Raw genomic sequence first — 27985 nt, 5'->3', positions numbered from 1 at the left:
CAGCCTCCTGAGTAGCTGGGATTACAGGCATCTGCCACCATGCCAGGCTAATTTTTGTATTTTTAGCGGAAATGGGATTTTTCCATCTTGGGCAGGCTGGTCTCAAACTCCTGGTCTCAAGTGATCCACCTGCCTCGGCCTCCCAAAGTGCTAGGATTACAGGCATGAGCCACCACACCCAGCCTGGCTGAGCCTTCATAACCAAAAGTGAGAAAAGGTACCTTTTATGAATAGTCAAGGCAAAAAAATCCCAAGCCTCGTGCTTTGAATGGGTGTCTCAGTGAATGCTCCCACCAGAAGGCAGGATGGAAGTACCTTCTTCCATTTCCCACCTGCAGGGTCACACTTGTACCCAACAGCCAAGGAGGGTTCCTTTCTTAGCCACATAGTAAAGAGCCTTAAGATTATGCCATCTGGGAGCTGTTTTGTAAATCTGGATGCTTTGCAGTAGACAAAACTCCCCTGGCTGAGTCCTTCAGAGGCAAAATTGTGGCTTCTTTAGAGGGGTGAGATGGGGTTAGGGGGATTGGCTACAGCCCTCACTTTATTCTAGAGACCACCTAGATGGCTTCTAGCAGGGTAAGAGGGAAATGTCACCTATAAAGGGGTGAAGAGGCTGTACCAACGCCAAGGACAAAAGTAGCAGCAGCAAATGTCCTACATTTGTTCAACACTTTCCAGAAATTTCATCCGCTCTAGAATTCAGATTGATGCCAACTGAGCATCATCATAAATCGAGAAGAAAGGCCCTCATGGAGATATCTGATGATTATGAGTCTCCATTTGATTATGAGTCTCCAACAATACAGAGCAAGCGTGAATACAAAAACTACTAAGAAAGCCCATTCACCACCTAAAGTTTTATTTTGAGGAGAGATGTTTAGTCTCAGTTTATGATGAAAGGTTGGGAGAGGAGTACATTTAGAAAACACACCAGGGTTCCATCATATTTTGCATTCAGGTTGCCTGAGGGAGAGCTGGGATTTATCACTTTAAAGCATGTACATTTTAGAGCCCAGCTATAAAAGACTTTTTACACCCTTAAGATGTTAAAGGTTATTCAGTATATTTACGTGACCTAACTGTGGCTTATTTAGTTTTATGGCCTTAGGTATTTAAAGCATTATTAGGCATTTGTGAAATATTTCAAAATGCATTTTCAGGGGGAAAATGTGTTGTGTTAGTGGCACTAACATAATTGAAACTACAAAACTGTTCCATTCACAGACATAATAGATATTGTAATTTTAACTCAACATCTGCTATGCAGGTTGCTGGTGAGAACATTTGTCTAAAGTCTGCTCGTTGATACCGAGGACGGGTGGCCGTCAGTGCTTAGTTCATAAGGGATTTTACGGAGATTTCCATTTCAGGATGTAGTAAAACTAAGTGTCCAGACAGCAGGCAATTTTCATGCTCGTACAGTGTCGGGCAGCCCAGAGTCCCTCGCGAACTGCAGTTGCCTCCTGCGCCATACATGGGAATGCTATTTTTCTGTACACAGTGGGTATTCAGTAAACACTATTGATCAAATTGGCATGAAGTAAAAGGAGCAAAGCTTCCTCCTGAGAATCCCCACGGCATCAGAAAACTCAAGTTTCTCTTACATAGGTGGGAGTGGACCCCTTACGTTTCTTTTATTTTATCGTTTGTCTTAGTAAAAACTGTTGAGTATATACAATGTCAGCAAGGGTGGGGAGGCAGTTGCCTCACTGTACAGAGAATGACATATTGATTCTGAATCTGTTCCAGTCAATTAGATGATATTTTAAATGTTTCCTTGTGCAACATCTGTGTTCCCTTTTCTACCAATAAAAAAGTATTAATGATTCTTTCAGAAGTGTCAGAGGAAGGCTTCCAGATTCCAGCTACAATAACAGAACGATATAAAGTCGGAAGAACAATAGGAGATGGAAATTTTGCTGTTGTCAAGGAATGTGTGGAAAGGTGAGAAGGATATCATTTGCATCAAACCTTAAAGGTTACATTTGGCGTTATGTTTTCCAAGATCGTGTCTCTATTTCCAGTCTGTGGCACATATGGAGTAAGTTAATGTCTCAACCCCAGATGCAAAAGAATGCTTTGCAAAAGAAAGACCCATCTAACAACAGATTTGAAAAACGTAGTGATACCTGGGGACAATCTATAAATTAAAGACTTTGATTTTTTTAAATGTACTCAGAGAGACGTTGCCAGCTCTTTCAGGTAAGCCTTTTTATTGTTGTTAAAAACCATATTGAATAGTTTTTCTCACACACTTTTTATGACATATTTTGTAGAGGTCAGAAAGTTCTTGTGAGAGTTTATGTCCGTAATGCATACTAGCATAAAATGAAATACATACAGGATCATCTTGAAAAGCTTTAAAAGGCATATGTACTGACCCCAACAGAAGTGGTGTTTAATACATTAAGACGTATTAAAATGAATGAACCCGGCACTCTGTGGGCCAAAGGGAAGGATTTATCCTGAGGTTCTAGATACCTAATCGAGGACATTAGCTGGTGGCTACTAGACGGAGAAGTGACAACTGATAAAGTTACAACCCAGCTACGGGGGCCTCAAGCCCTCCACTCAGTATCAGATTTGGGTTTCTTTTCCTGAGCAGCTGCTTGCTTTAGGGAACCTGGTCAGCCAGCAGCTTCTCCTCAGGGCTGGTGGGCAGAATACTGAAAAGTTGGGGGAACTTGCCTCATTCCTTGAGGGACTGTGTCCTCTGGCTTTCCGGGGGCTGGCCTGGGGTGTACACACTTCCCTGTCACCTTTCTCTGCCGGCAGTGGGGCTGGACGCCCTTCCCATTCTTAATCCTCCGAGAATCACGCTGCTGAGCTCCACTCAGAGAGGGCAACTGAGGAGAGAAGACAGATGAGAAGGCTTTGGCCTGGAAGATCCAGACCTTGCCTCCTCTGCGGGCTTTGATTTAGAAGCACAGGTTCCTGCCATATCAGAGCTGGCAGTCTCTACAGGGCCCCACATCTCATGAGGGTTCTTCATTTGGCCAATAGTCACTTATGTGCTCCCGGCACCCCTTGCGGCTCTTTGGAAGACGCTTCCCCAGCTCCTGTAGCAGAGCCCTCCTTATCGACCTTTGTGCAGTGGATCTCAAACCTTGTTCTACGCCAACATGTCAGCAAGGCTAGGATATTCCCAACAGGGACAGAGACCCAGCTGAGCAGCCACTGTGCATCCAGGAGGGGCACGAGTCATAGGGAGCTTGAAACATCCATGAGTTGATGCTGCCAGGCCACCGTTCTCCTCTCTCCCTCTCATTCCCCCACCTCTCCACGAAGCTTGGCCATTTGGCACATTTGTGACAAACATGGAAAATGTCCATTGCATTCCTGGGCCTCACACCTCCCAAAGCAGGAGCAACCTGGCTTTGCTAAGCATAAACTATCTACAAAGTCCTTAATTTGTGACATTTCATTTAACACAATACTTTCATAATATCAGTATTGTTGTCTCCACATTATAGATAGAAAGCATGGACACATTAAGTGCCCAAGGTCAGTCAGCTAAGAAGTACTTAGCAAGACATAGGTCAGAGCCCAGCTCCGAAAACCACACTTTTAACCACTCTACTCCACTAATAAGGAGTTTCCCATAAGACTGGCTTAGCTGAGCCAAAATCACACAGGTTCCCTTTGGCCCTGTACAAATAAGACTAATTAATTTGGGAAAGCCATTCCTATGGTAATGGATAAAAGCGTGCATGCAAGTGCATGTGTGCTTATATAATTTTATATTTCATTGATGCTTTTACTGATAGTAAATCTAGCTTTTTTTGGCTTTATTTCTACTGTAGCAGAAAACCCCATTTCTAGCAGATTGCCATGCCCCTAAGCTGTGGGGTGGCTGGTGATTTGCCAGCATCCATCATCTGTTAAGTCTGACGTGGTGGCATGTGCCATTTCTCCTAGCTAGTCCTTGGATCGGGCTGGTGTCTTAGTCCAACAGGACTGGCCTTCTCACAATAGAAATTTCCCATTTCTCCATCCAGAATCAATTTGTTTCTTTCTAACTTGGATTGTGTTTGTTTTGCATGAGTTCACATCTTGGGTCTCACTGTATGAAACTTCAGAACCTAAACACCAGATTGCTCCGTGAAGTTAGTATTCAGCTCCTGCTGAACGAGGACATAATGGCATGTGCCCTCTCTCCCCAGAGGTATCACAAAACATTCTTCTAATATTTTCCAGAGGTCCGAGGAAATAAAAAGCGAGCTAAGAATGTTGTGAATGGCACACATTGCTTGCGGGTACATTGTGCTGTGTTTGGAAGGATGAATATGTGTTACCAAGGGTGAATATGCCTCTCCTCTGCTAATCATATCCTGTCACAGGCAAGATTTGTGTACAACAATGGACACAATAACCATGTCTTTCTGTGGTCCTGTTCTGGCATAATCTTTGGCAGCTAGGTCCATTTAGATTTCTGCCCATGCTCCAGGAGTAACTTCTTGAGTGGCCTCCGGGGCACCCGGGACATGCTAAAGGAAGTTAGTGGACTGTGACTCCAGCTAGAAGAGACGTGCTCTACTTTGAAGCTGTTTTGTGGAGCGTTTTGAGGCCCCATAGCAAACTCAAAGAGCAGAAAACCACTAATGAGCGGTCAGAGCATAAGTAGAGGGTGTGATGTGAGATGCCCTTCATCCCTAACTTTCCTGGCTCTGTGTGGACTAATAACTATATGAGCCGAGGGTAGGGGTGATATAGTCATGAGCAGGGATGGTACCCCCGGTGGCTCTTGGTCGTCTCCCCCACCTGCACTGCTGGCATTGCTTAGTGATATAAGCACCAGAGCTGAATTAAAATCCTTGCTGTGGATGCTTCTGTCTCTCCCACCGGCACCTATAAGCCTGAGGATGTGTGCAGCCAAGCTGCTGGCTCTAGCAATGACCATAAGCAGGCTCAAACCCAGCAGAACAAGCAGAGACCTCAGGGTCACTAAAATGCATTGCTTCCACCTGGAAAATCTTCAAAATTCTCAATCACCTCAACAAAGCGACTATGTGTCTATAGTTTGAAAGCATTTCCATCAGAACTGGCATTTGGAGGATGCCTTGTGCTGAAGCTTAGATCACTGCTCTTGGCTAGTGGATTACTGTTCTTCCTTCTTTCCTTCCTGAGGAGCCTCTGGCTCCTGAGAGCCATGGGGCCCTTGTCAAATTCAAAATCAAATTCCACTTGGGAGCTGCGTGACAACACACTGTGGAATGCCTCAGTTCTCTGCTCTCTGCTCTTGGCAGTTCTCTCTTTATGGAGGAGGCTGAGATTAAGCTTTGTTAGGATTACTTGGTAAACAAAGGGTGTGTTACTAGCTCCTTTTTGCTGGTGTTGAGGGTGGTATTCCCGTCATTGTGCTAACTGCCACCATCCTCTGGAGTTTCCACAGTATATGCAGAGCACCTCCTAGTTCATGCAGAGCACCTCCTAGTTCAGGCTTATGCGGGGCACTTCTGGGGTTACAGAGAGAGACAAGACACAGCCCCATACAGAGAACTTTACCCACAAACAAGGATTGCCATGAAATTCAATGAATGCTATGGGAGAGGAACACTTGGGAGCTGCTTTTCCTTCTCCATATACTCTTTTTCTAAATCCTTCAAAACACAGCAAACAACAGCAACAAGAGAAACCATGTTAGCTTAGAACATCCCAATCTTTGCTAGCCATTTCCCCACCACCACCTTTTTTTGAGACAGGGTCTTGCTGTGTCACCCAGGCTGGAGTGCAGTGGCAAGATCATAGCTCATTGCAGTCTCAAAGTTCTGGGCTCAAGTGATCCATTCTCCTGCCTTGGCCTCCTGAATGGCTAGGAGTATAGGTGCGCACCACCATGCCTTGCTAATTTTTTTGTTTTTATTTTTTGTAGATGGGTCTCACTATGTGGCCCAGGCTGGCCTCAAACTCTTGATCTCAAGTGATCCTCCTGCCTCGGCCTCTCAAAGTGCTGGGATGACAGGTGTGAACCACCATGCCTGGCCCATTTCTTTTTTTGACAAGCATTCTGCTACACTCCCTGGGTGAGGGGTGCAGCGGGCAGAAGACTGGCCTGAGTTAGGAATCACTCAGTTAAACAAGACAGCTGTCTCCAAACCATTTTTAGCACAAACACCAAAAGTTGGATTTAATTAAAGTTTGTAAAATTGGGAAATTTCCCTCTAGTAGTTGGGGTTCTAACCTTGGGTCACACTTAATAAGAAGGCAACCTCACAAATTGATTTCCCTTAGTCAAGGAGGAAGACAAAGTTTTCTGTTGCTGCTGTTTTTGTTGTGGCAAAGAGGGTTCTGTAAAAGGTCAAGAACATAATTTCAGAAGCAAGCAAGCGAACGGCCTGTATTCACCTCACCAGTAATCAGTCAGGTCATCTAGTATTCTTCTCAGTACACTCAAACATAGACACCTTGAAGACAAGGATCAGGTCTCGTTCCCCTGTGAATCCGCCAAAGAGCCCTGCGTCCCACTGCTGCATAATTACACAGGCACAGCAGTCCTCAGAGTTCGACGTATGTAGGAAGGCGAATTCATTATATAAGATTCGATTTCTTGCCAAGTGTTTTCACTTACAGCAGACACTTATATTCTTATTCTTACGACACACATTTAGTCCTAACACCTGTTTTCAGGCACACTTTCTAGACCAGCTCCTTTCCTATAAACCTGTGATTCCAGGAATTAATTTTTATTATGTGGCTTTTATTATGGATTTTATTATGTGGCTTTATAGTTCAGCCCTCAGGGAATCAAAAAAGAAAAGGTGCAACATTAATTTGGTGGTCCTCTGTGGAGCTCATTGTCTGCTATGAAATATGAGTAGATGTAATGGAAGGTTTAATCCTATTATGAAAGGTTCTATGGTGGAAATCCACAAGGTCTTTGCTCCTAGTAAGCCCTAGGTTTGCTGCCCTCTTCCCCTCAGCTGTAGGCTCAGGACAGAACCTGCTTCCTTGGCCTGCTGGGAGCCAACACACCCTCTGGCTCACTGGGGATCCTGCTTCTTGTCTGACTGGCTATAAAGGGGGTTCAGCCCTCCTGTGCTCTACACCAGCCCTGAGGATTGAGTGCTTTAAAATTACTCCTTCAAGGGAAAAGAGCATCAAATGGCAAACATGGGGAAATCACCAAGCTAAGAAACCACTTTCTCTTCTGACCAACATGGTCCTGTCCATCCATCCCCTTTGTGGAGGTGGTGAAGGGAACGGCAGCTTTTATTTTTCAGCCTCACAGCATCCCTTCTTGCTCTCTGGCCCTGCCTGGGATTGCTGATGGTTACCCAGGCAGACAGTGCAATGGTCTAGATTCCCTGCCATCCAATGGCACATGTTAAGCCAGATAGGAAATTGCTCAAGTATTCCAACCTGAGATTTGCTTTATCATAATTTTTTAGTAATTTATGAAAAGCAGAATCCAGAAACACTTGAGCTTTTAGTTTTCCTCTTAAGTATTTTCAAGTTTGCAGACAAACTCTACAGGAGCCTCTTAAGAAGAAGCTACTTAGAGGGACCCTGTGGTCTTATAGGATATAGAGCTTCTGCAATGAAGAATCTCTTCACACGTGAATCATTTCACTTTCTCATTTTCTCATTTATGTTTGCTCTTATATTGTAAATTTCTCTGTCACCCAGGCTGGAGTGCAGTGGCATGATCTCGGCTCACTGCAGCCTTCACCTCCTGGGCTCAAGCAATCTTCCTGCCTCAGCCTCCCAGGTAGCTGGGATCACAGGCACGCAACACCACGCCTGGCTAATTTTTGTATTTTTTTTAGTAGAGTCAGGGTTTCACCATGTTTACCAGGCTGGTCTCGAACTCCTGACCTCAAGTGATCCGCCCACCTTGGCCTCCCAAAGTGCTGGGATTACAGGCATGAGCCACCGCCCCAGCCCACATTTTAAATTTCTAATGTTAAACATTTTTAAACCAAATAAAAAATATTTGGTTTACACTGCAGTGCCTTCTCCTCCTCTACCCCACAGTCTTGCTGGTGGTCTAGTGTTTATGTGGGAAAGTCTAGCACACCAAGCCCTGCATTTAGCCACAGCCTGGCTCACACCCCATCATGGCCTCTCTGCCCAGCCATGGCAGAGTCTTTGTTGAAGAATCAACAGAGACAGTGGCAGGGGCATCCTTGGGCTTCTAGTGCATTTCCTCCTGAGTGAAAGCTATGGGAATTCCTCTGGACAGCTGCATATCTGCAGGAGGGGAGTCTCGAAGCAAAGGGTTTACCTTCTGCTAACTGAACCCCAAAGCCCTCTAGTGAGGAAAAGAGGCTTCTAAGTCATTATCTTGTGATTTTATTCAGCAGATAGAATCATAGTTCAGTGTTCACTGTTTTTTGAGGCCGGCACCATGAAAAGCCTTGGAAGTGTCATGGAAGAGGCATTTTTAGAAGTAAATGACATGAAAAATTTCTAGAATGCCCTCAAAACACATTAATGCCTGGCCTCTTGATTCGCTTAGAGGCAAATCATTTTCTTGCTCTAACCATATAACTAGGAAATCCCATTGAATTCACCATACTGAATATTTTAAAGCCCTATTTTAAAGCATGTTGTTAATTAACCTCATTACTACTTATGTCCATTGGATCCGCAAAATTGGCTTTTATCTATAGGTAAAAAGCTAGGCTCTCTCGATTTCACACCAGAAATAAAACAGCAATGCTTGTGAAATCGTGGTTTACTATGATTATGAAGTATGCATTGTGCCCTTTAATAATAGACATGTTCTTGTGTTTGTCACTACAGTTTCTTAGCAATGTTAGCACAAATTAGGAAGCTGTTTAAAGGTAGCGATACGACTAAATCCTTCCTCCTACACCTATCACAGAGGAGGGGCGGCGTTCACTGTGCTATGCAGGGAGCAGGGGCCTGGAGAACTCAGAGTCCAACTTTAATGCTGCCTTGTGGCTTTGGGAAGTGAGCGGATTTTCAGTCACCTTCATTTTCTTTCAGTAAAATGAGACAGCCCATAAAAGGGCACAGGGGTCCCAGGAAGCTCTGAAATAGATCTTATCCCTTTCTTTACACCTTGACCATATCATCTATGAGTTCTCCAGCAGAACTCACACAGGCTCTCACACTGAACTGAGGTCTAAAGAGCGTGGGGTGCTTTCTCTAGAGTCTTCAGTGTGATCGTATGAACATTCAGAAAACTGTCACAGGTGCCCTGGGTGGATAGAGAACCTCAGGAGAGACTTGAGGAAAGGGGAAGGGCGGAAACTCATCTCTGCTTTAGACTGCCGCTACATCACTTCGGAGGGAAGAGCAACGTGGTAGCAGGAGGAGCTAAGATACACTAGCAATGCTAGTGTTTTGTTTTGTTTTGAGTGCAGGAGTGGAAGTTTATTAAAAAGCTTTCCAACAGTAAGAAAAGCAAGGAAAGTACACTTGGAAGAGGAACAAGTGGGCAATTCGAGGAACAAAGTGCCAGTGCTAGTGTTTTTATTACAAGTATGGCAACATAAACAGCCCGAGATTTCTCTATGCCGGCAGACTTACTGCCCTTACACTTGGTCAGTCCATCAACATTTACATATTTATTTGTTTTTTTGAAGAAAAGGAAAGGAAATCCTTTCACAAAATATTTACAACATGATGCAAGATCTATGGGGTAGGAAATTGATCCCTGACAAAATAATTCAATAGATTAGAAGTTAAGTTTTATTTTAAAAACACAAACTTTCTCTTTGCAGATCGACTGCTAGAGAGTATGCTCTGAAAATTATCAAGAAAAGCAAATGTCGAGGCAAAGTATGTATAAAATTTGTTCTTATGAGATAGAGTGATCGAGAGGTCAAAAGAAACACAAAGATCAGCTCCTAAACAAACATAAGTTCACCCTAAGGGTTGAATTTTGGTGGAATAGAATGTTACATACTTACTAGAATATAACTTTATGTATATCCCTCGGATAAAAGTTATTTGGGATGATTAGATATGATTTCTCTTCCTTATCTTTTTGTTTGTTTACTCTCTTCCCTTCTTCATGTGATCTAAGTTTCATCCCATTCTTTGCTATGAAACTGTAGTTATCATGATTGGTTCTGAATTTACAAGCATTATGTAAGGACCTCCACATCTATTGCCAATTCTAGGCTATATCTGAGTATCAGAGTATAAGACAGGCTCATTACATTTTACCAAAATGCATCTCTCTTGACCCTTACATAGTATATCTGTACTCATTTGAGTTAGCCCTCCATATGTTTTTGTGGAAGCTGATGAAGATAACTTTTCCTTTGGACAGGAGCACATGATCCAGAATGAAGTGTCTATTTTAAGAAGAGTGAAGCATCCCAATATTGTTCTTCTGATTGAGGAGATGGATGTGCCAACTGAACTGTATCTTGTCATGGAATTAGTAAAGGTGTGTATTTTGGAAAGAAAGTAAGTCTTTATTGATGGTGCCGCACTTGCCTGTATTTTAGAGCTCTTTCCCTTATTTTCTCCCACCAGTATTCAGGTTCTCATTTCTGTACATTGGCCCAGTGATTAGGAATGTTCACAGGAGAACGGTACACAAGGGCTCAAGTCCCAGCCTTGGCACAAAGAGACCCATGACTTTGGGTCCATCTCTTTATGTCTCACTTTCAGCGTACGTAAAGTGAGAATACTAATAATACCTGCTTAATGGTGTTATTGTGGGGATGAAGAGATGGCTTCCACCAGTTTGTGTGACACACAGAGCATTAGGTACCAATATAATTGTCGTTGTTATAATGGAAAATCATTCACTTTTCCATGAACTGTATCCAAAGGTACCAGCCATCTTGTAAAAACAAGCTTTAAACTTTTAGTCACCAAGATAATGGGAAAATAGCGCTGTCCTAATAATGAGGTGAATAGTGTACTGGCTTTCAGTGAATGTTGTAATCTCATCCTGTCACGTAATATTACCTTCTTCTTCTATGAAAACATAGACTATGGGGATAGCCAATTGTTGATGATGGTTGAATGGAGATGAAAAAGGTCTCTTACCTGTTCTCTCTCCTTCCATACATTTGACATTTTCAGGAAGTAGAAGTTTTAAAAAATGGCATGCTTCATTTTCATGAAGCTCTTGTGTTCTCAAGTCTTTTCTAGTATAGTCATTAAACTGAAGGTTTAAGTAATGTCTACCTTAGTTGGAGAATGTTGTAATTGGTTGCACCGCCTTCTGCATCAGCTGTGAGTGCCGCCAGGGGGCGCCTCAGGCTCCCGGGGCATGTTTGGAATCCCCACACTGCTGACTTGAATGTGAGGTTTTCTCTTTTAAAAATTCAAGACAAGGAAAGCATTTAGTAAGCTAATCTGTGATGATATGAAAAATGTTCATTCTAGGGTCTTTAAGTTTTTGTTATTTAGAATTGCTTCACCTTAGACATATAGGCATTTTTTTAACTTAGTGGTTATTTGTATTTATAGGTGAAACTTATTTTTAGTCTACTTCAAATTAGGACTTGTTTCTTTCTTTCTTTCTTTTTTTTTTTTTTTTTTTTTTGAGACGGAGTTTTGCTCTTGTTGCCCAGGCTGGAATGGAATGCAATGGCACGATCTTGGCTCACCACAACCTCTGCCTCCTGGGTTCAAGTGATTCTCCTGCCTCAGCCTCCCTAGTAGCTGGAATTACAGGCATGTGCCACCACACCCGGCTAATTTTTTATTTTTAGTACAGATGGGGTTTCTCCATGTTGGTCAGGCTGGTCTCGAACTCCCGACCTCAGGTGATCCGCCCACCTCGGCCTCTTCCAAAGTGCTGGGATTACAGGCATGAGCCACCGCGCCTGGCCAGACTTGTTTCTTTCAAAGAATGGGAGCCTTTTTGTAGTGACAAGGTTATTGTCATGTTTGAGGCTGAGGGAGGTAAAAATGTTAAACTGAAAATCCAATAAAGAAAAGTCGGCCGGGCGCAGTGTCTCATGGGTCAGGCGTGGTGGCTCACAGTAATCCCAGCATTTTGGGAGGCCGTGGTGGGCAGATCATGAGGTCAAGAGATTGAGACCATCCTGGCCAACATGGTGAAACCCCGTCTCTACTAAAAATACAAAAAATTAGCTGGGCATGGTGGCAGGTGCCTGTAATCCCAGCTACTTGGGAGGCTGAGGCAGGAGAATCGCTTGAACCTGGGAGGTGGAGGTTGCAGTGAGCCAAGATCGCGCCATTGCACTCCAGCCTGGGCAAAAAGAGGAAAATTCTGTCTCAAAAAAAAAAAAAAAAAAAAGAAAGAAAAGTCGATTTCATTTGAATAAAGAAAAAATATGAAGATTTTCCCGTTGGTGCTTTATTATTAAATTATCTTTTTACCAATATTGTAAATTATGCTTTTCCTAGTACCAAGAAGTCTTTTTACAACAATCTTAATTTTTAGACTAACAACTTCAAGCCATTCTGTTGTCCTTTTTGTGCTGTTATAATTTGATTACCCCCCTGTTATTATTGACATACCCCCACTGTTCGCTGATTTTTGGAGTGCTGAGACTAAATGAAATTTCAAGATGGCAAAGGCTCAGGCACTCTGAATGCATTTTGTGAGAAATCTTAGTCTGACTGTCAATCGTGTGCTTGCTTAGGTGACTATGGTAAGGTCTTCATTGCACTTAACTGCCTTTGTGAATTCTCTCTGCATCACCAAGATACCCTAAAAAGGCCATAGAAGTCTCCATAGCCCAGCACTGGGACCCTCAATTGTTCTGCAAGATCATACCCTTCGATTTAATCTCACCCAGAATGCCCTGAGGACAGCTCGAGAAGCTTCCCAGGGAAGCGAAGGCCAGCCCCAAGCTTGACTTGAAAGACTCCCAGGACTTTTCCACTAAGACATGTAGGTGGGGTGTGCTTCTCAAACCCTCAGGGCCCAGTGATGTCCCAAAGAATGGCCGAAGCTCTCAGACAAACAAGGCTCATGTTCCGGAAGGCAGTGGATCAGCAGTTAATGGGAATGAAATTCCATACTCATCAGGCGCAGGACTTTAGCCTTCTGCCTCCAGAGGCGGTGCACACGCAGGCTGCCTAAGTGTTCAGAGGAAGGCAGGCCTCGTGGAGGAGCTGGGTCTGCAGCTGGGCCCTGGGAGAGCAACGGGAGTTAGAAAACTGAAGGGGAGGGGACGGGACACTTCAGGAAGGGCGCTGTCATGAGGACAGGCTTGAGGACAGAGATCTTGGCCTGTTTGGATGGCTAGGGAAGAAATATCCTGGAGCGTGAGGGTCACTCTGTTAAGTAGTGGTGAGACAGGAAATTAAACAGGGTGGAATGAAGGTTGGGGCAGAACACAGAAAGCCTCCTCCTTTCGGCTGTGGGAAAAGAATGGTGATTTCTTGAAGAGAGAAAGAAAATAGTGACATAATGTGTGGGAAGGTAGCAGTCGGCGTGCAGGATGCTTTGGATAAAGAGCTCAGGGAGGGAAGCAGAACGGATTGTGAGACCACACGACAGCAACCCAGGGATGAGGCAACAGGAGCGTTTGGCGGAGTAGGAAGGCCCAGATGGCTGCGAAGGAGAAACGTGTCCAAGAAAGGACCGATAAGACCCGTTGACTGCATTGTTGAGGCAAAGAGGAAAGGAGCCAGACGCAGCGGCTCACGCATGTAATCCCAGCACTTTGGGAGGCCAAGGCAGGAAGATCACTTGAGGCCAGGAGTTGGAGACCAGCCTGGGCAACAAAGCGAAGCCCCATCTCTACAAAAAAATAATAATAATAATTAGCCAAGCATGACGGCCTGCTCCTGTGGTTCCCGCTACTCTGGAGGCTGAGACAGGAGGATCACTTGATCCCAGGAGTCTGAGGCTGCAGTGAGCCATGATTGTGCTACTGCACTCCAGCCTGGGTGACAAAGCAAGACCTTGTCTCTTATAAAAAAGGACATTACAAGATGCCAGGAGCCCAGATAACTGGGACTGGTGGAATCTTTGCAGGGTCTCCACATACAGCCACACATGCCCTGTGGTAGAACTCCAGGGGTGCTGTTCACATAGACCACGGTGACTGTCCCACCTCCTCAAGTGGTACAGAGACAACCTGAAAACCTGTGTGTAGCAGCCTTACCTCTGAGAGAAGCAGAAAGTTGAAAAAAAACTATTCATTTTGAAAAAAAAGTCTGTGTGCTTGGCTTGAGAACCGTTGCAGCTTCGGGGACAGTGAGAGAAGTCTCCAGTGTGGAGACTGCACAGGGTCACAGAGGGCCCAGGCCTGAGAGGCAGATTTGAAAATCATCAGCCTACGGGGGCTATCTTTTGCTTTAGCTATTTTAAAAAGAAAAACTGAGTTCCTTAGCACATTAGGTAACAGATGATCACAGTTGGTTACCGTGCATAGCGGTTTGGTGCACCGTAGGCAAGAATGATGCATATATTGATAGTAAATGAGACCCCAATTCTCTGAAAGGGTTTTAAATAAATGGAACTTAGGTTGGAACTTAAAAATCATTCCATTTTACCAAAAAGCAATATATTTAAAAAGGAACAAAGGAAACAAAAGTTCAGATGAATAACAGTCCTAGAAAACTTTCTTGGAGATTTCCCCCCCTTCCTCCCTCCTTTTCTCACTCATCTTTGAAATGAAGTTTCTGGTCCTTTTCTCTGTTCCTTACAAAGGAGCACAATATTGAAAAAGAAAACACTACGCCCACTCTCAGAGAGCTAAATCTAGTGTATGAAGGGGATTGTGTGTGTGAGTGTGTGTGTGTGTGTGTGTGCGTCCTAATAATTTCACTAGGCAGTAGAACATTTTCAGTGTGCAGTTTGCAGTATTACCTGTTCCTCACTGGAGGAGGTGAAGGATTACGAATTTGAACTCTGGCTGGCAGTCAATGTGAGGCAGGTAGCACGTGCCACTGGGATCTTCACGTGTCACAGTCCTCTGCCCTGGAGATCCAACTGCATCTCCTCGTCCCCTAGCTGGGAGCTGTGGAAATGGCCATGTGTCTGGTGGTAGAGAATCCTCATTTCTTTGAGCTCTGGGGGAAACACCACTGGCTTTTGTAGTGGGTGGAGAAATCACCATTCAGCCTTCGAGTCTTTGAAAGGGAAGTAGCAGGAAAAGCCCTTAGGAACCCGAAGATTCCACATCCATTCTTGCTGTCTTTGGGGTTTGTCAGTGGCCTCTGCAGGTGGCCCCACTGGCCCATCTGCTAATGTTCTGCTCCACCTTGTGTTCCCTTCTCAGGGGGGAGACCTTTTTGATGCCATTACTTCCACTAACAAATACACCGAGAGAGACGCTAGTGGGATGCTGTACAACCTAGCCAGCGCCATCAAATACCTGCATAGCCTGAACATCGTCCACCGTGATATCAAGCCAGAGAACCTGCTGGTAAGAGGAATTCCACCTACAGGGCATCCTGAGTTCCAAGCACTCATGAATGAATATGAATATTTCTTTTTTCTTTTCTTTCTTTTTTTAAAAATTTACCTTTAAGGTTAATTTCCAGTTAGCCTTCAGGAGCTAGTTGGAAACTAGCCTTTTAGGTTGATCTAGATGAGTTAATGTGCCCTTAAGAACACCTGATTTATTAGCAAATAAAAACCAGGCACAAGAATGGGAATTGAACTCATGAAGGGTAGGGCTGTATTGAACTCCTCGGGCTAGGACAAGATAGCGACAAGTTACACAGACACGGATGTCATTTATCTTAGGCGCTTTTATGTTAGAAAGTTTTTACTTGCCAGTTGGAGCAACATAGTGAGACCCCCATCTCTGCAAAAAACATTTTTTTTTAATTCGCCAGACATTGTAGTGTGCGCCTGTAGTCCCAGCTACTCAGGAGGCTGAGGTTGCTGGAGGATGGCTTGAGCCCAGGAGGTCAAGGCTGCAGTGAGCTGTGATCACACTACTGCACTCCAGCCTGGGTGACAGAGTGAGACCCTGTCTTGAAAGAAAGAGAGAAAAGAAAGAAAAGAAAAGTAAAAAGAAGTTTTTACTCGGGGAAAAAAAAGGAAGCCCTTTTAGACTTTTACAGAGTCTCCTAAGTTTACAGCTCAATAATATGATCCAAAACCTAAAAGAAAAAAAAACTATAATTGGTTTTTAACACTCTAGCCCCTTAGCATAAAAGCAATTTTGAAAAAGACTAATTTTTAAAAACAGAGACATCCTTCCCCCAACTTTACACTATTTGGTTTGCTTTTCATGTACTCCACATCTCTGGGGAAACCTTGAGAGATATCCACAAAAGCAAATGGGGGTCCTTCCTCACCCAGTTATTAAGGGGAATACATAGGAAAAAAAGAGGCAGGGACTAAGTGTGGGGTGCTTCACTGGGAAATATGGGAGTAATATAAATGTTGCTGGCTCTTCAGGCTGGAATTTTAATGAAATATATTTCATTTCTATATGCTGTGCGCATATATATATATATATATATATATATATATATATATATATGTATATCTTTTCCCAGAGATGCTAGTTCTTCTTTTACTTTCATTATCCACCGCTGAGCATCATGTATAATATATGAGTTCTGTTACTTTGCCCATCTCTTCAGAAATCTGGGAAAAGAGGATTCTCTTTCTAAAGTAGTGTTTCTCCAGGGTGGTCTAAAGACTCCCTGAATCAGAATTATTCCCAGTTGCCTGTTAAAAATGCAAATTTCTGGGCCTGGATGCAGCCCCACCAAATCAGAATCCAGTGACCGATGACAGCTTGCAGAAATCCACAAGGCAGCCACCTCCCCCAGGTAACCCGCATACACACTCAAGTCTAAAAGCAGTTGAGCCACCCGACTCCCATGACACAGATAAAAGCTAGTGAGATCCGCGATGATGGAGAACCATCTATGTGCTTGGCCCTGTGCTAATGTCTTGACAGTCGTTATCTCGTTTCATCCTCACAGCAACCACATTGGGTAAGTTCTATTACTGTCTCATTTCATAGGTAAGGAACATGGATACCTAGAAGTTAAATGACCTGCCCACGGTTGTAACAGCTCTTAAGTAGAAGAGCCAAGATCTCAACCTAATTCTGACTTCCAGAGCCTTAGCTCTTACCACTACCCTACAGTAAGCTCTGCATTAAGGAGAGGTTAACTGAGTACTTGCTATGTGTCGGGTACTGCGCGAGGGAACAAGAGAGACACATGTCTTCATGAAGTTGGCACTGAAGCAGAAAAGATAAGCATTCAAGAAATAAATATGCACACAATTAGTTCATCGCAATTATGCTGGTAATCTTGTAGCTACTGGCTAATAAAAGGCAGCCGAGGTCAAGTGACTGAGCCCTGACTTAACTGCACCTTAAATTCCTCATCTTCACAGTAGCCTAAACATTCTCTTCTGCGTAGTTACCTCCATCAACTGCACCAATTTTCTCTCATCTGCACTCATTTTTCCTGTGTCTTGAATTATGTAGGATTGTCTCATGGGGACGGACTTACAACTGGGCCTTTGTTTAAAAACTTCTCTAAGCGCCCATACTTCAGCGATTGAAAATTTAAGTTTCATTTTCTTTCCTTTTTGCTTTTGCTGCTCAGTTTTGTCTACCCATTGTTCACTTACTCCTCGCTGAAGTGTCATCTATTTCTGTAAATGCCATAAGTGATTACATTGGAGTGCACTTTTACTAAAATTCCAGTTTACATGATACTTCTAACGTATTATGCTCATTCAAATGTATTTTACTTTAAATTACCACAAAAGAAAAAAAATGAATGTTCTTTCCTTTCTTTTTCCCTTTTTTTCTAATTTAAGAAGCTGAACTATATAGAGAGACAATTGCAGTCATTTATAATGTAGGTTTAAAATATCTATATGAAAAACTAAAGAGATTTTATTCTCCTTTACAGTGATTTCTGATGGTAGGGATTAGGGGTTGGTGAATTTTGCAGGGAAAAATCTATTACGGGATAAAATAGTTCAAATAAGTTTAGCAAAACTTAACACAACTTATTCTGTCCTGGTTTAACACAACTAGGATGATGTCACTAATTGCGAATGAGACCACTGTTGATTTCACATTCTGCGGAGAGTTGTGGAAATCAGAGAACCATCACAGAAGGTAGACCCTCGCACACCCAGGGTTTATAGTCAGACGGACAAAAGTTCAAAACCAAGTGGTTCCCTCTTCCACTGACTGGTCTTATGACCTTGAGGAAGGTACCTGCTTCAAGCCTTCTTTAAGGGGATTTGATGAAGATAACATAACTATTAACTTCCTCTTTAAAATTTCCCCTTTCTTTGTAATTAAAAACGAAATTAAATTATTCCTAAAAATAAAACTGCCTAACGATAATATATGTAGTGAAAATCACTTTTTAACCCTTTTTTTTTGATATTGCTTTAGAAATTTTACTATTCACCCACGTGTGGATTTGCCAGCTCATGGCAAAATGTAAAGCTATAGACTATTTTTTGAAAATGTTATAATAAAGTTAATGTAAAGATTTGGGATCCATTTACTTATTATAGGGAAACTTATCAAATATATAAAAAGACCTCACAGCATACTTTGTTTTACTACTTTATTAAAAGGCTTATAAAACCCTTCTAAATTGTAAGACTGACAACAAGATTTTTGTTAGCTAAGTGTTAGGTTAATATTTGTTATAACTAGCAAAGTATTTTTAATACATATCTAATTCAGCTATAGATTTCATTGTATGCAGTATAATTGTGCATATAGAACATTTAGCGTTTTTTATTTTTAATTCTTATAGAACAGCATAAAAATGTAGCCTGGTCTTAAGGATCTATATTGATTGTATGAATGATTTATTTAACTCTAGTGTTTGGTTGGCTTAAAGTATTTTGATGAGAAAATATGATTTGACTTACAGGAAAGTTTTCAGCCACATTTTAGGTGAAAACTGGACACTGACCCAATAAAAAATACCTCTTATAAATTTATTATTGTATTTAACTAAAGTTTTTCCCCCCAAATTGATCATGCCCATGATTTTATATGGTTCTTATTGCTTTACTGGTTGTCATGCCTGGTACTTAATAATTGTATGGACAGGTGGACGTCAGAGTGGACGAGCGGAGTGAGTGAGTGAATGAGTGATACTTCTTTAAACAGAGGACAGAGCCGCCGGGCAAGCCCAAAACATTCCCAACTGGCCTGTTAGACGGAGTTCTCACACTGGCCTCAGTATAAACTTCGCTGAGCAGTGGGAGAAAGTATGATGCTTCCCCAGATGGGCTTAGGCATGGGACCACTGTGTATGTATGCGTGTATGTGTGTATGTGTATATGTGTGTGTGTATGTATGCCATGATAGTTCATGACTAAAGGAACTTTTTGCTTAATTAAAAAAAAAAAAAAAATTAATACCTTCAGTTTACCCAAGTCACCACTAGATGGCAAGCTTGTACCCTTAGCAATTAAAAACCATCAGTAGCAGCTTGTGTTTCTTCCAGGGACCTGGGCAGGTCTTTCAAAAATGTGTACGCAGATGCCTCCTCCTTATGAAAATTAAATGTTCACTAACAAAACTATAACTCACAGCACTAGTTTTTATTAGATTCCAGAAACAAACATAGTCATTTTCTTCAAATATAAACGTTCAAAATTCTTTTCCCTCCCAAAGTCCCCAAGACCCTGTAGGAGAAAAACTGCCTCTCCTTGGCTAGCAACTCTGTGTTCAAGTGTTTGTGCCTGCTCCCAGCTGCCCATCAAAATGACACGTGCAACTCATGGTCCTTGTTTTCACGCAGTGGATTATATCTAGCAATAAGCTAGTCCTGTTCCACCCAAGTGACGATGACAGGTTGTGCTCCAGTTCTTCCTAGTTTTCAATTCCATGCTCACAAGATAACATACTTCCTTCACCTTAATCCCATGACTCTTAATTCCCCAAATAAGTCCATTTGGTGATAGGATAGCTAACTGCACTGGCGGATGGACAAGATGAGTGCCACAGAGAGAATTGGTCTAGAGGTCATGGACAAAAACACAGAACTTGAGCCCTCAGAGTGTATTGACTAATAGATTGGCGGTTACCCAAAGGAAGGGAGCCAGTGATCTTTTGTGAGTCTGGCCCCAATCCTGCCCTATTCATCATTACCAGTGACTTCAAATGAAGATGAATTATTCCAATGACAGAAGTGAGATCCAAAAATATTTTTGGCTCTATAAAGGTCCAAAACTGGTAAGAAGAAATTAAACAAGAGATAAACATAAATCCCTAGAGACTAAGTTAGTTTTGCTGTAGTTGTGTTATTGTCAATTTCAGAAACAATAATGGAATCCTTGGCCTGACTGCAGGTTAAAAGGCTATGAGTTGACCTGGAGAAGGCTGTTCGTTCAGTGTGAGTCTCAGTATGACAAGGCTGCTAAAAATATTCATATGTGCTTAGACTTCTTTCCCTGAAAGAGTCAGGAGAGTCCTTGGTGCGGCTTACCATGTTACCCCTTATGGTAATAATCTGAACACATTCTGTCTGGGCCTGGGGTTGACCCAGAGAAGGGATGCATCACTTGGGGCATGGTGGTTCTCATCAAATATAGGAAAGGCTGCCACATGGAAGACGGGATAACTTTCTTGTACTGTATATGATAGCACGGAACTAAAATTAAAGAGAAGATGTTAGTGGGCAAGAGATTTAGGGTTAACTTTAGAAAAACTTTTTAATAATCTAATTTCTTTGAAATTTAAATGTCCTTTACTACTGGTAGCTTGTAGTCATTGTAAGTGTCCGGGCAGAAACTGAACGATCCTTTTTTGGGGGGTGTTTAGAAAAAAAATTCTACTCTCTGAATTGGCATGGAAGTTGAGGGAAAATAGAAGACACAATATTTTCCCAAAGCATTATTTAGTGCCGTACTGTACTAAGTGTTTACTGGGCCTCTTGTTCAAAGACCTGTGATTTCATCAGGGAGATGAGGACAGGAAGGAAAAGGTATCCCTTTAAGAAGACGTTGATTTTCACCTTGTGTCACCTTGGTGGGTCTGTGTTTGTCTACTTCACTGCTCCTTTCTGCTGTCATTAAGAGATGACACTCATTTCTTTCTAAAATGACACAGCCTTATCAGACTAGCAAAAATTAAAAATAACATACAATGATGGCAAAGTTAAGAGGATAACAGTTATCTCATATGTGTTGGTGGGAGAGTCACTTGGCGGAACCTGTCAGAGAGGCAATTTGGTAATATATAACCAAAACCTTCAATAACATGTGTGCCTTGTGACCAAGTAATTCTACTTCTAGAAATGTAACCTAAGAGGAAGAAACTGGATATGTAGCTATCCAGAGGGATGTTCATGTCAGGGTTTTGCAGTTGGGGAAAAAGAAAACCCAAACAGTGTATATGGAGATAACTTATCTCAGGGCACTGATGAATTAAATAGTGGCACAATGGAGGTTAGACCACCAGTAGTGGCAGGACATGCTGGTTAGACTCTTGGACTCAGACATATCTGAGTTTAAGTTCTGGCCTTGCCACTTATTTGCTGTGTAACACTGGGTAAATTACATCTTCGAATCTCAATTTTCTCATCTGCAAATATGAGTAAGTGTGCTAAATTAATAGGGCTGTTATGAAGATCAAATGGGCCAAAATGCACATGAAGTCTTCATCACGATGCCTGGTATGTCCTGTGTGTGCAATAAATGACAGTGGTAATAGTAGCTGTTGGGATTACTAATATGGTGCATCCATATAATGGAATATCCAGCAGCCACTGAGAGTAATTGTATAGATATATGCGATTCACTTCGGAAAAACATTCAGGATATGTTGTTCAATGGAAAAAGAAGGATAGGAAAGAGAGAAAGAAAGCTCCGGAAGTCCATGTCCCAAAATATGAACAGTGTTTATTTCTGAGTGTCAAGATTACGGGTGAGTATAGTTCCTTTTCTTCTGTAGTGATCATTTTCCTACTATGACATATTGGATAATAATTGTGTGACCGAAATATAATAACATTTTAAAAAATTTCAGTAGCATTGAGTTCCCACAGTTTTGGCAAAATCCTGGGATGTATAATTCCTAACAGAATCCGGAATGTGCATGTTTTGTGTATCTCGCTGCAGCTGCATAGAACTCCTTTTAAGATAGTTTCATGACTGTTTTAAATTGAGGGTGAGAATCAGGTTTCCTGGAGTTTCCGTTCACTTCTCCATCTTCCCAGATATCTCCAGTGTAATAGTGAAGAGCAATTTTACTTTTTCGTTTAATTACCTCTCTTCTGACTTACTCCTTTCTGACATCTGCACAACATTCATTGTTTTTATTATTTCATTTAATTTTTGATTTAATAAATATTTTACATGTAGGTATAAATTTTTTTATTATGTTTTTCCAGGAGATTTAATTCAAAAGTACATGGGCCATAAAATGCATTCTACAAAATAACTCCCTGCTTAAATGTTGTTATATTTCATTTCTTAAAGATTAAAGATTTAAATTTAATCCATTTTCCTCAGAAAGCATCATAAAGGCCATATACTGTAGCAGGAGGAAAATCAATGTCTTTTTAAAGGGATACCATATATGTTAAAAAGTAAATTGACGTTTTTTCATGGCTTTGTCAATTTCATGCCACTTTTGTTCAATTCTATTTGGTGAAATAATTTTTAGTACCTACTGAGCTCCTCTGTTAAATAGTTTTCAGTAGTTACTAATAATTCATTAGCCAGTGTTTCATCAGGGTTACCCTTGGATTCATAGAAACATTGAGAATTACATTTGTTCCAACACATCTGTTATATTAGTCAGCTTTTAGTGCCATATTATGGGAATCTCAGAAACCTTTTGACTGGGTTCAGGTTATCTGTGAATTTTCATATTATTTTATGGCCACCGGCTGCATTTTATGACTATATATTAAATGTTTTATTTTTTCAAATAACTTTTCCAAATGGTCTCAGTTTCCCATCCCAGGGAAATCAAGCATATGCCTAAATATCTACTGCTCAGTAAGTTGCAGCTAATGCAAAACCCCAAATAAACAAAAAAGAAACAAAAATAAAACCCTTCTTTCAAAAACAATCCTGTGCAAAATACCAGTGTGCCCCAAAATCTACATACCTGACCTTTCGTTATATCTGTTCTTGGTTGAATATGCCTTCAGCTTTTAATTGGAACCTTTTTCATAATTGTTGCCATTTAACACATTTAGTCTGTCAAATCACAGGATGTCTTTATAGCCATATAATAAACCCTAGAGAACAACTTCTCCGACTGTAGCCATCTGCAATGATCACAAGAGTAGCTTACGAAACACTGACAGTCTTTATGGTAATAGGATACATATGGCAGCCCACAATTATGTGTAGCTGCATTCAATTAGTGTTGTACAATTACACAGTTTTATTGCTTAGTTAAAACAGTGAAAGCACTACATACTGGGTAATTTGCACTAATCCCTGTCCCTTTAATAGCCCCTCAGTGTTTAAAATGTGGGGGAACATCTATAGTACTTAAAGGACCAGGGATGAACATTAAATCATACCTCATGTTGTGAATACTCCTTGACTGACAATTAATGTACTCCCACTTCACATGTGGGTCACATTTTATAGTGGCTTTAAAATACAGTTACGGCAAAAAGTTCTTACACCAGAGCTCCACTAGCTGGACCAGCCTGTCCAAGCCTGCACTTGCAGCCTGCTCATGCCTTTTCTGAAAGATGGTCAGAATAAGAAGGAACACCAAGTAACAAGTCAATCCAGAGGGCAGTCTAAGCCAAGGATTTGGCATTTTCAATGTGAACTTGTTAGGAGCCTTTCTGATTTCTAACTTTTAATTAAAAATTTAGTTCAAAGTGAATTTATGGCTGCCATTTGGAATAATACTTTCTGGAGATGGTTTTGTGAGGATGTGTGTGTGTGTGTGTGCATGTGTGCGCACATGCAGGCTTTAAATGGATGTATTTAGCAATCTGTGATTTTTTTAACAAAGGTTTAATTACATTTTCAAACGGCCTCAGTCATGCCCCTGTGTAACTGGCTCAGTAAGAGATAAGGGTGCACGCAGCTCAGGCTGCAGCAGGTGCTAATGAAGAGCCCCCGTTGTGAGAGGGCTTCTTAAACCACTGAGGGAAGGGCTCTCCCACTGGAGAAGAAACACTGAAGTATATTCTTCTCCATCCTCCTCCCAAAGTGTTGACAGAGAAAAAAACAGAGTGACCTTGTTTCCTGCCCTGCCTGACAGCGAGTTAAACGGAATTCCAAACTAGAGGACTGGACATTTATTCACCTGCAAAAACTTTTTTTTGCAGCATTTCAAATGTACTTGTGTCTAGATATGGTTTCAATTACATGCAATTGGCCTTTGTCTTTAAGCTCTTATTTTCTCTCCTAAGCATCCCTTGAACCTTTTTATGTTCACAAAAATCCTACTATGTGGTTTTTAAAGCAAAAAAAAGCGGGGCGGGGCACTGTGCAAGTGATTAAAAGACCACTGTACAGGGAATAAAAAGAACATCACAATTATGGTTCTATGTATTTCAATGGTTTTCATTTTTGTAGACCTATTATTACTTTTAATAATACTTTTGTATTAGTACTCGTTGTCTTCATTTTAAGGAAGATTTTTAGTGATTTTTTCTTAGTTATTGAAACTTTGAACTATATTGTTCATTCATATTAAATACAATTGGTCTATGGCTATATGTTAGATGGAATTTCTATTAAAATGTAGATGTTCAAAAAGAAAACTTTTCCTACATGTAGGAGAATTACAAGGTCATATTTAGAACTAAAATGGGACTTATGACTGAATCCACCAACATCTGCTTTTGTCAAACTTTTGAGTACAGTTAGGTGATGTAGATGCTGTGTTTCAGAAAAAAGCTACAGAATTCCTGCATCAAGGGGGTTGAATAAATTACAATCTGCATCACCTCACAAAGCACACAGAATGAATGTTTGGACCTAGCAGAACATCAAAGCAGGAGATTATTTGGCATTTTAGAAAGGTTATTGTTAACAAAATGGAATTAAGGAAGTAAACAATTCTGCTCTGCCTCGGAAATCAACTAGACCATCTACTAGATGTTTCCATCTCAGATTTCTTTTCGTGAAAAACATTTGCTTGTCATTTGGATGACCAGAATGGCTGACATGGTAAGACTACAACTTAGGGGTTTCTTTTGCCTAAGAACAGTTAGGCTGGGGCCAATGTTGTGTTTTGCAGCTGTGATGCCTCAAAGTTTTAAACTTAACTCTAAGTGACCAAGGCTGGACACCTGCTTCATTAAGTAAGGAAGAAAATGTCCATCCCAGATGACAGCTGGGCAAAGCCACATCTGTGAGGGACATATGGCTGTTTTTGCCCTAACAACCCTATCACAGGTGACCTCACAAATCTTCAGATACCTGCCAGAGGGCAGCCCAAACTGGATCCTGATCAACAGCTCCTGGGAATAAGACTCCATGCTATGAGTGTGGAGAAAATGTAAAGAATATTTTCTGCTCAGAAAAGATGCAGTCTCTCAGATAGGTGGATCTGACTGCCTGCTTCTGCCAAAACTGTTGGATCCAAGTGATCATTGCTGATATTGCAGCTTAGCTGGCCAAACATCTGCACTTTATGTGGCAGTGAAATGCAAAGTTAATCTACTTTTTCCAAAGGAAGGCAGACATGGCGTGTGAACAGTAGCGGTGCCCCTGATGTGTGGAGATGTGCCTTGCTGTGCAAAAGATTCAAACTACTGCAGCAAGTAACAGATGATCACAGAGTGAGAACAGGAGAATATGCAAGCCTCGGCTTGCTGGATCAAGTATCTTGATGTACATGGAAAACTTGGCTGCTTCCTTGAGGCATTTCCTGAAGATTGCCCTTGCTGGAATTACTAGCCTTTTACTGTGGTTTTCTTTTCTTAATCTTATTCATTCCAACAGAGGGCACTCAATTAGGATTCTGAAGGCCCTTTCATCTTTTCTTTGAAATAAAATAAGTTATTTGGGATACTTTTTAGAGCAGCTCCATTTGTTTTGATCGTGGCTGGAATTAAAGGAGTATAAATACTTGCCTACAGTCACATGCATCCTTTTCTTGATTTGTTGGGTGAAGGAGGGAAGATTTTTACTGCCTTAATAAGGGAAACCTGGACAGGATGCTGACTCTGCACCTGATAAATCTTTCCAAATTGCCACAGGTGAAATGAAATGTTAATATCTCTTTCAATTATTAATTTAAGAAATGTAAATAGATCATGTTGAAAATACGAGGCACTGAAAATATTTTACTATAAGTATAGTTTTTTTGTATGTAGTTACCAAAGAATTGCATTTTTAAAGTTTTTTTTTTTTTTCCAGACAGATTTTCGCTCTGGCAATGAATGAGATCAAGCAATGGCTTGATCTCAGCTCACTGCAACCTTCGCCTCCCGGGTTCAAGTGATTCTCTTGCCTCAGCCTCCCAAGTAGCTGAGATTACAGGTGCCCGCCACCACGCCCAGCTAATTTTTGTATTTTTAGTAGAGACAGGGTTTCACCATGTTGGCCAGGCTGGTCTTGAACCCCTGACCTCAGGTGATCCACCTGCCTTGGCCTCCCAAAGTGCTGGGATTACAGGCGTGAGCCACAGCTCCCAGCAAGTTTTCTTAATATATTAAAACGAAGAGATTGTTTTCATAAATCGGAGACACCGCACTAGGGACTTTCTATGCTTCATTTTATTATGCAAATCAGTTTTAATTATAGACAATATCAAATACAGATAAACAAAAGGATTAAGAAAACCTGTAATCCTACCACCAAGAGACAGATACATCGGCACTGTGTTCTTTCAGACTTTTTCTTTTTTTCTTGTATGTACTTTTTTTTCTTTAAAAGACATTTTATAAAAACCAATCTGAAAACTGCTCTGCTCATTTCCCAAACATAATTCAATAACTATAATCCCATATAGCCATTTTAAGGTCATGTAACCTCTCGTTGTATGAAGGTACTATAATTTATTTAATCAATTTCCATTTGCTAGGTGTTCACCATGATTCCAGTTTTGCAGTAATCTAAAGGAAGTAAGCTATTTTGTATGTATATCCATTCTTGCATAATTGCCTAATTTATTTTTTACCTTCTATACGTTAAATTTAAACACAGTGTTCCTCATTTCTTCAAGAAAGGACTTTTGAGCTCTTGGTTTTCAGACAATTGTGTTTTTTCCTTTGTTTTAGGTGTATGAGCACCAAGATGGCAGCAAATCACTGAAGCTGGGTGACTTTGGACTGGCCACCATTGTAGACGGCCCCCTGTACACAGTCTGTGGCACCCCAACATACGTGGCTCCAGAAATCATTGCGGAGACTGGGTAAATGCTTCTCTTATGTTTAAGTGCTGTGCTTGCAAAAGAACTAGCCAGCTTCGAGAATAGGAAAAATAGTACTGCTGTGCCCTATCCAGACATAATTAGCTATCAGGTTTCTTTTACTCTTTTTAAAATTTTATTTTATTCTTTAACATTTACAGTGGGAGCCATTTTCTCTGTTTTCCCAATCTGTTTTGTCAATTACTGCAATCTTAAGGCTTCCATTTGGTCTTTGTTAAAGGTAGAACAGAAGTTATTAACCCCAGAGTAAAAAATGTTCAGACTAACAGAAACACACAGCAATGGTAATTAACTCTCATTTGGAGATAAAAGAAGCAGACACTGCCGTGTGCAGTGATAGTCTCCTGCGGTTATTTCTCTCCGCTGCCCTTATCCTCCAGTTCAGGTCCCATGTGGGACCTCTTGGGGATCCACTGATTTTCCGTGGCGTACAAACACCCTTAGGCATCAGGGATCGTTGGGAATTTCCTGGTTTCTGTGTGCAGAATCAGATGAATGTGGGGAGAAGGGCAGGGTAGCCTATTCCTTACTAAGGCCCCACAATATGCCAGGCCTGAAACTCCTTTACTTCTTACTCTTCCAGTCGGTGGTTCGATTCCCATTTTGCACTTCAATAAATTGAAACTCTGATGGGTTAGATACCATGCAAGCTCATGATTAGTTTTAGTGGTTGAGTCAGGATTTGAACTCAGGTCAGCCTGAGTCAAAGACTCCTTTGGTAAGAAGCCCTATTTCTTACCAAGGGCCATAGGCAGGCTCTGAGGTGCCATCCTTAAGCAGAAGGAATAGGG

General features: G+C 41.5%; 1 protein-coding gene across 4 annotated transcripts in view; it reads left to right on the top strand.

Annotated features, from left to right (window-relative positions):
• Positions 1–27985, top strand: part of DCLK1 (doublecortin like kinase 1) — a 346715-nt gene that overhangs the window by 280120 nt on the left and 38610 nt on the right. For all 4 annotated transcript variants that reach the window (XM_055245218.2, XM_055245219.2, XM_055245221.2 and 1 more), the window contains 5 exons: positions 1839–1947; positions 9696–9753; positions 10250–10369; positions 15144–15290; positions 27043–27176. In XM_055245218.2, coding sequence (XP_055101193.1) covers positions 1839–1947; positions 9696–9753; positions 10250–10369; positions 15144–15290; positions 27043–27176 — 568 coding nt within the window. The remainder of the gene's footprint in view (positions 1–1838; positions 1948–9695; positions 9754–10249; positions 10370–15143; positions 15291–27042; positions 27177–27985) is intronic.

The sequence above is a fragment of the Symphalangus syndactylus genome, chromosome 15 (assembly GCF_028878055.3).
Source record: "Symphalangus syndactylus isolate Jambi chromosome 15, NHGRI_mSymSyn1-v2.1_pri, whole genome shotgun sequence".
Lineage (NCBI taxonomy): Eukaryota > Metazoa > Chordata > Mammalia > Primates > Hylobatidae > Symphalangus > Symphalangus syndactylus.
This window is presented reverse-complemented; position numbering and strand designations above follow the sequence as displayed.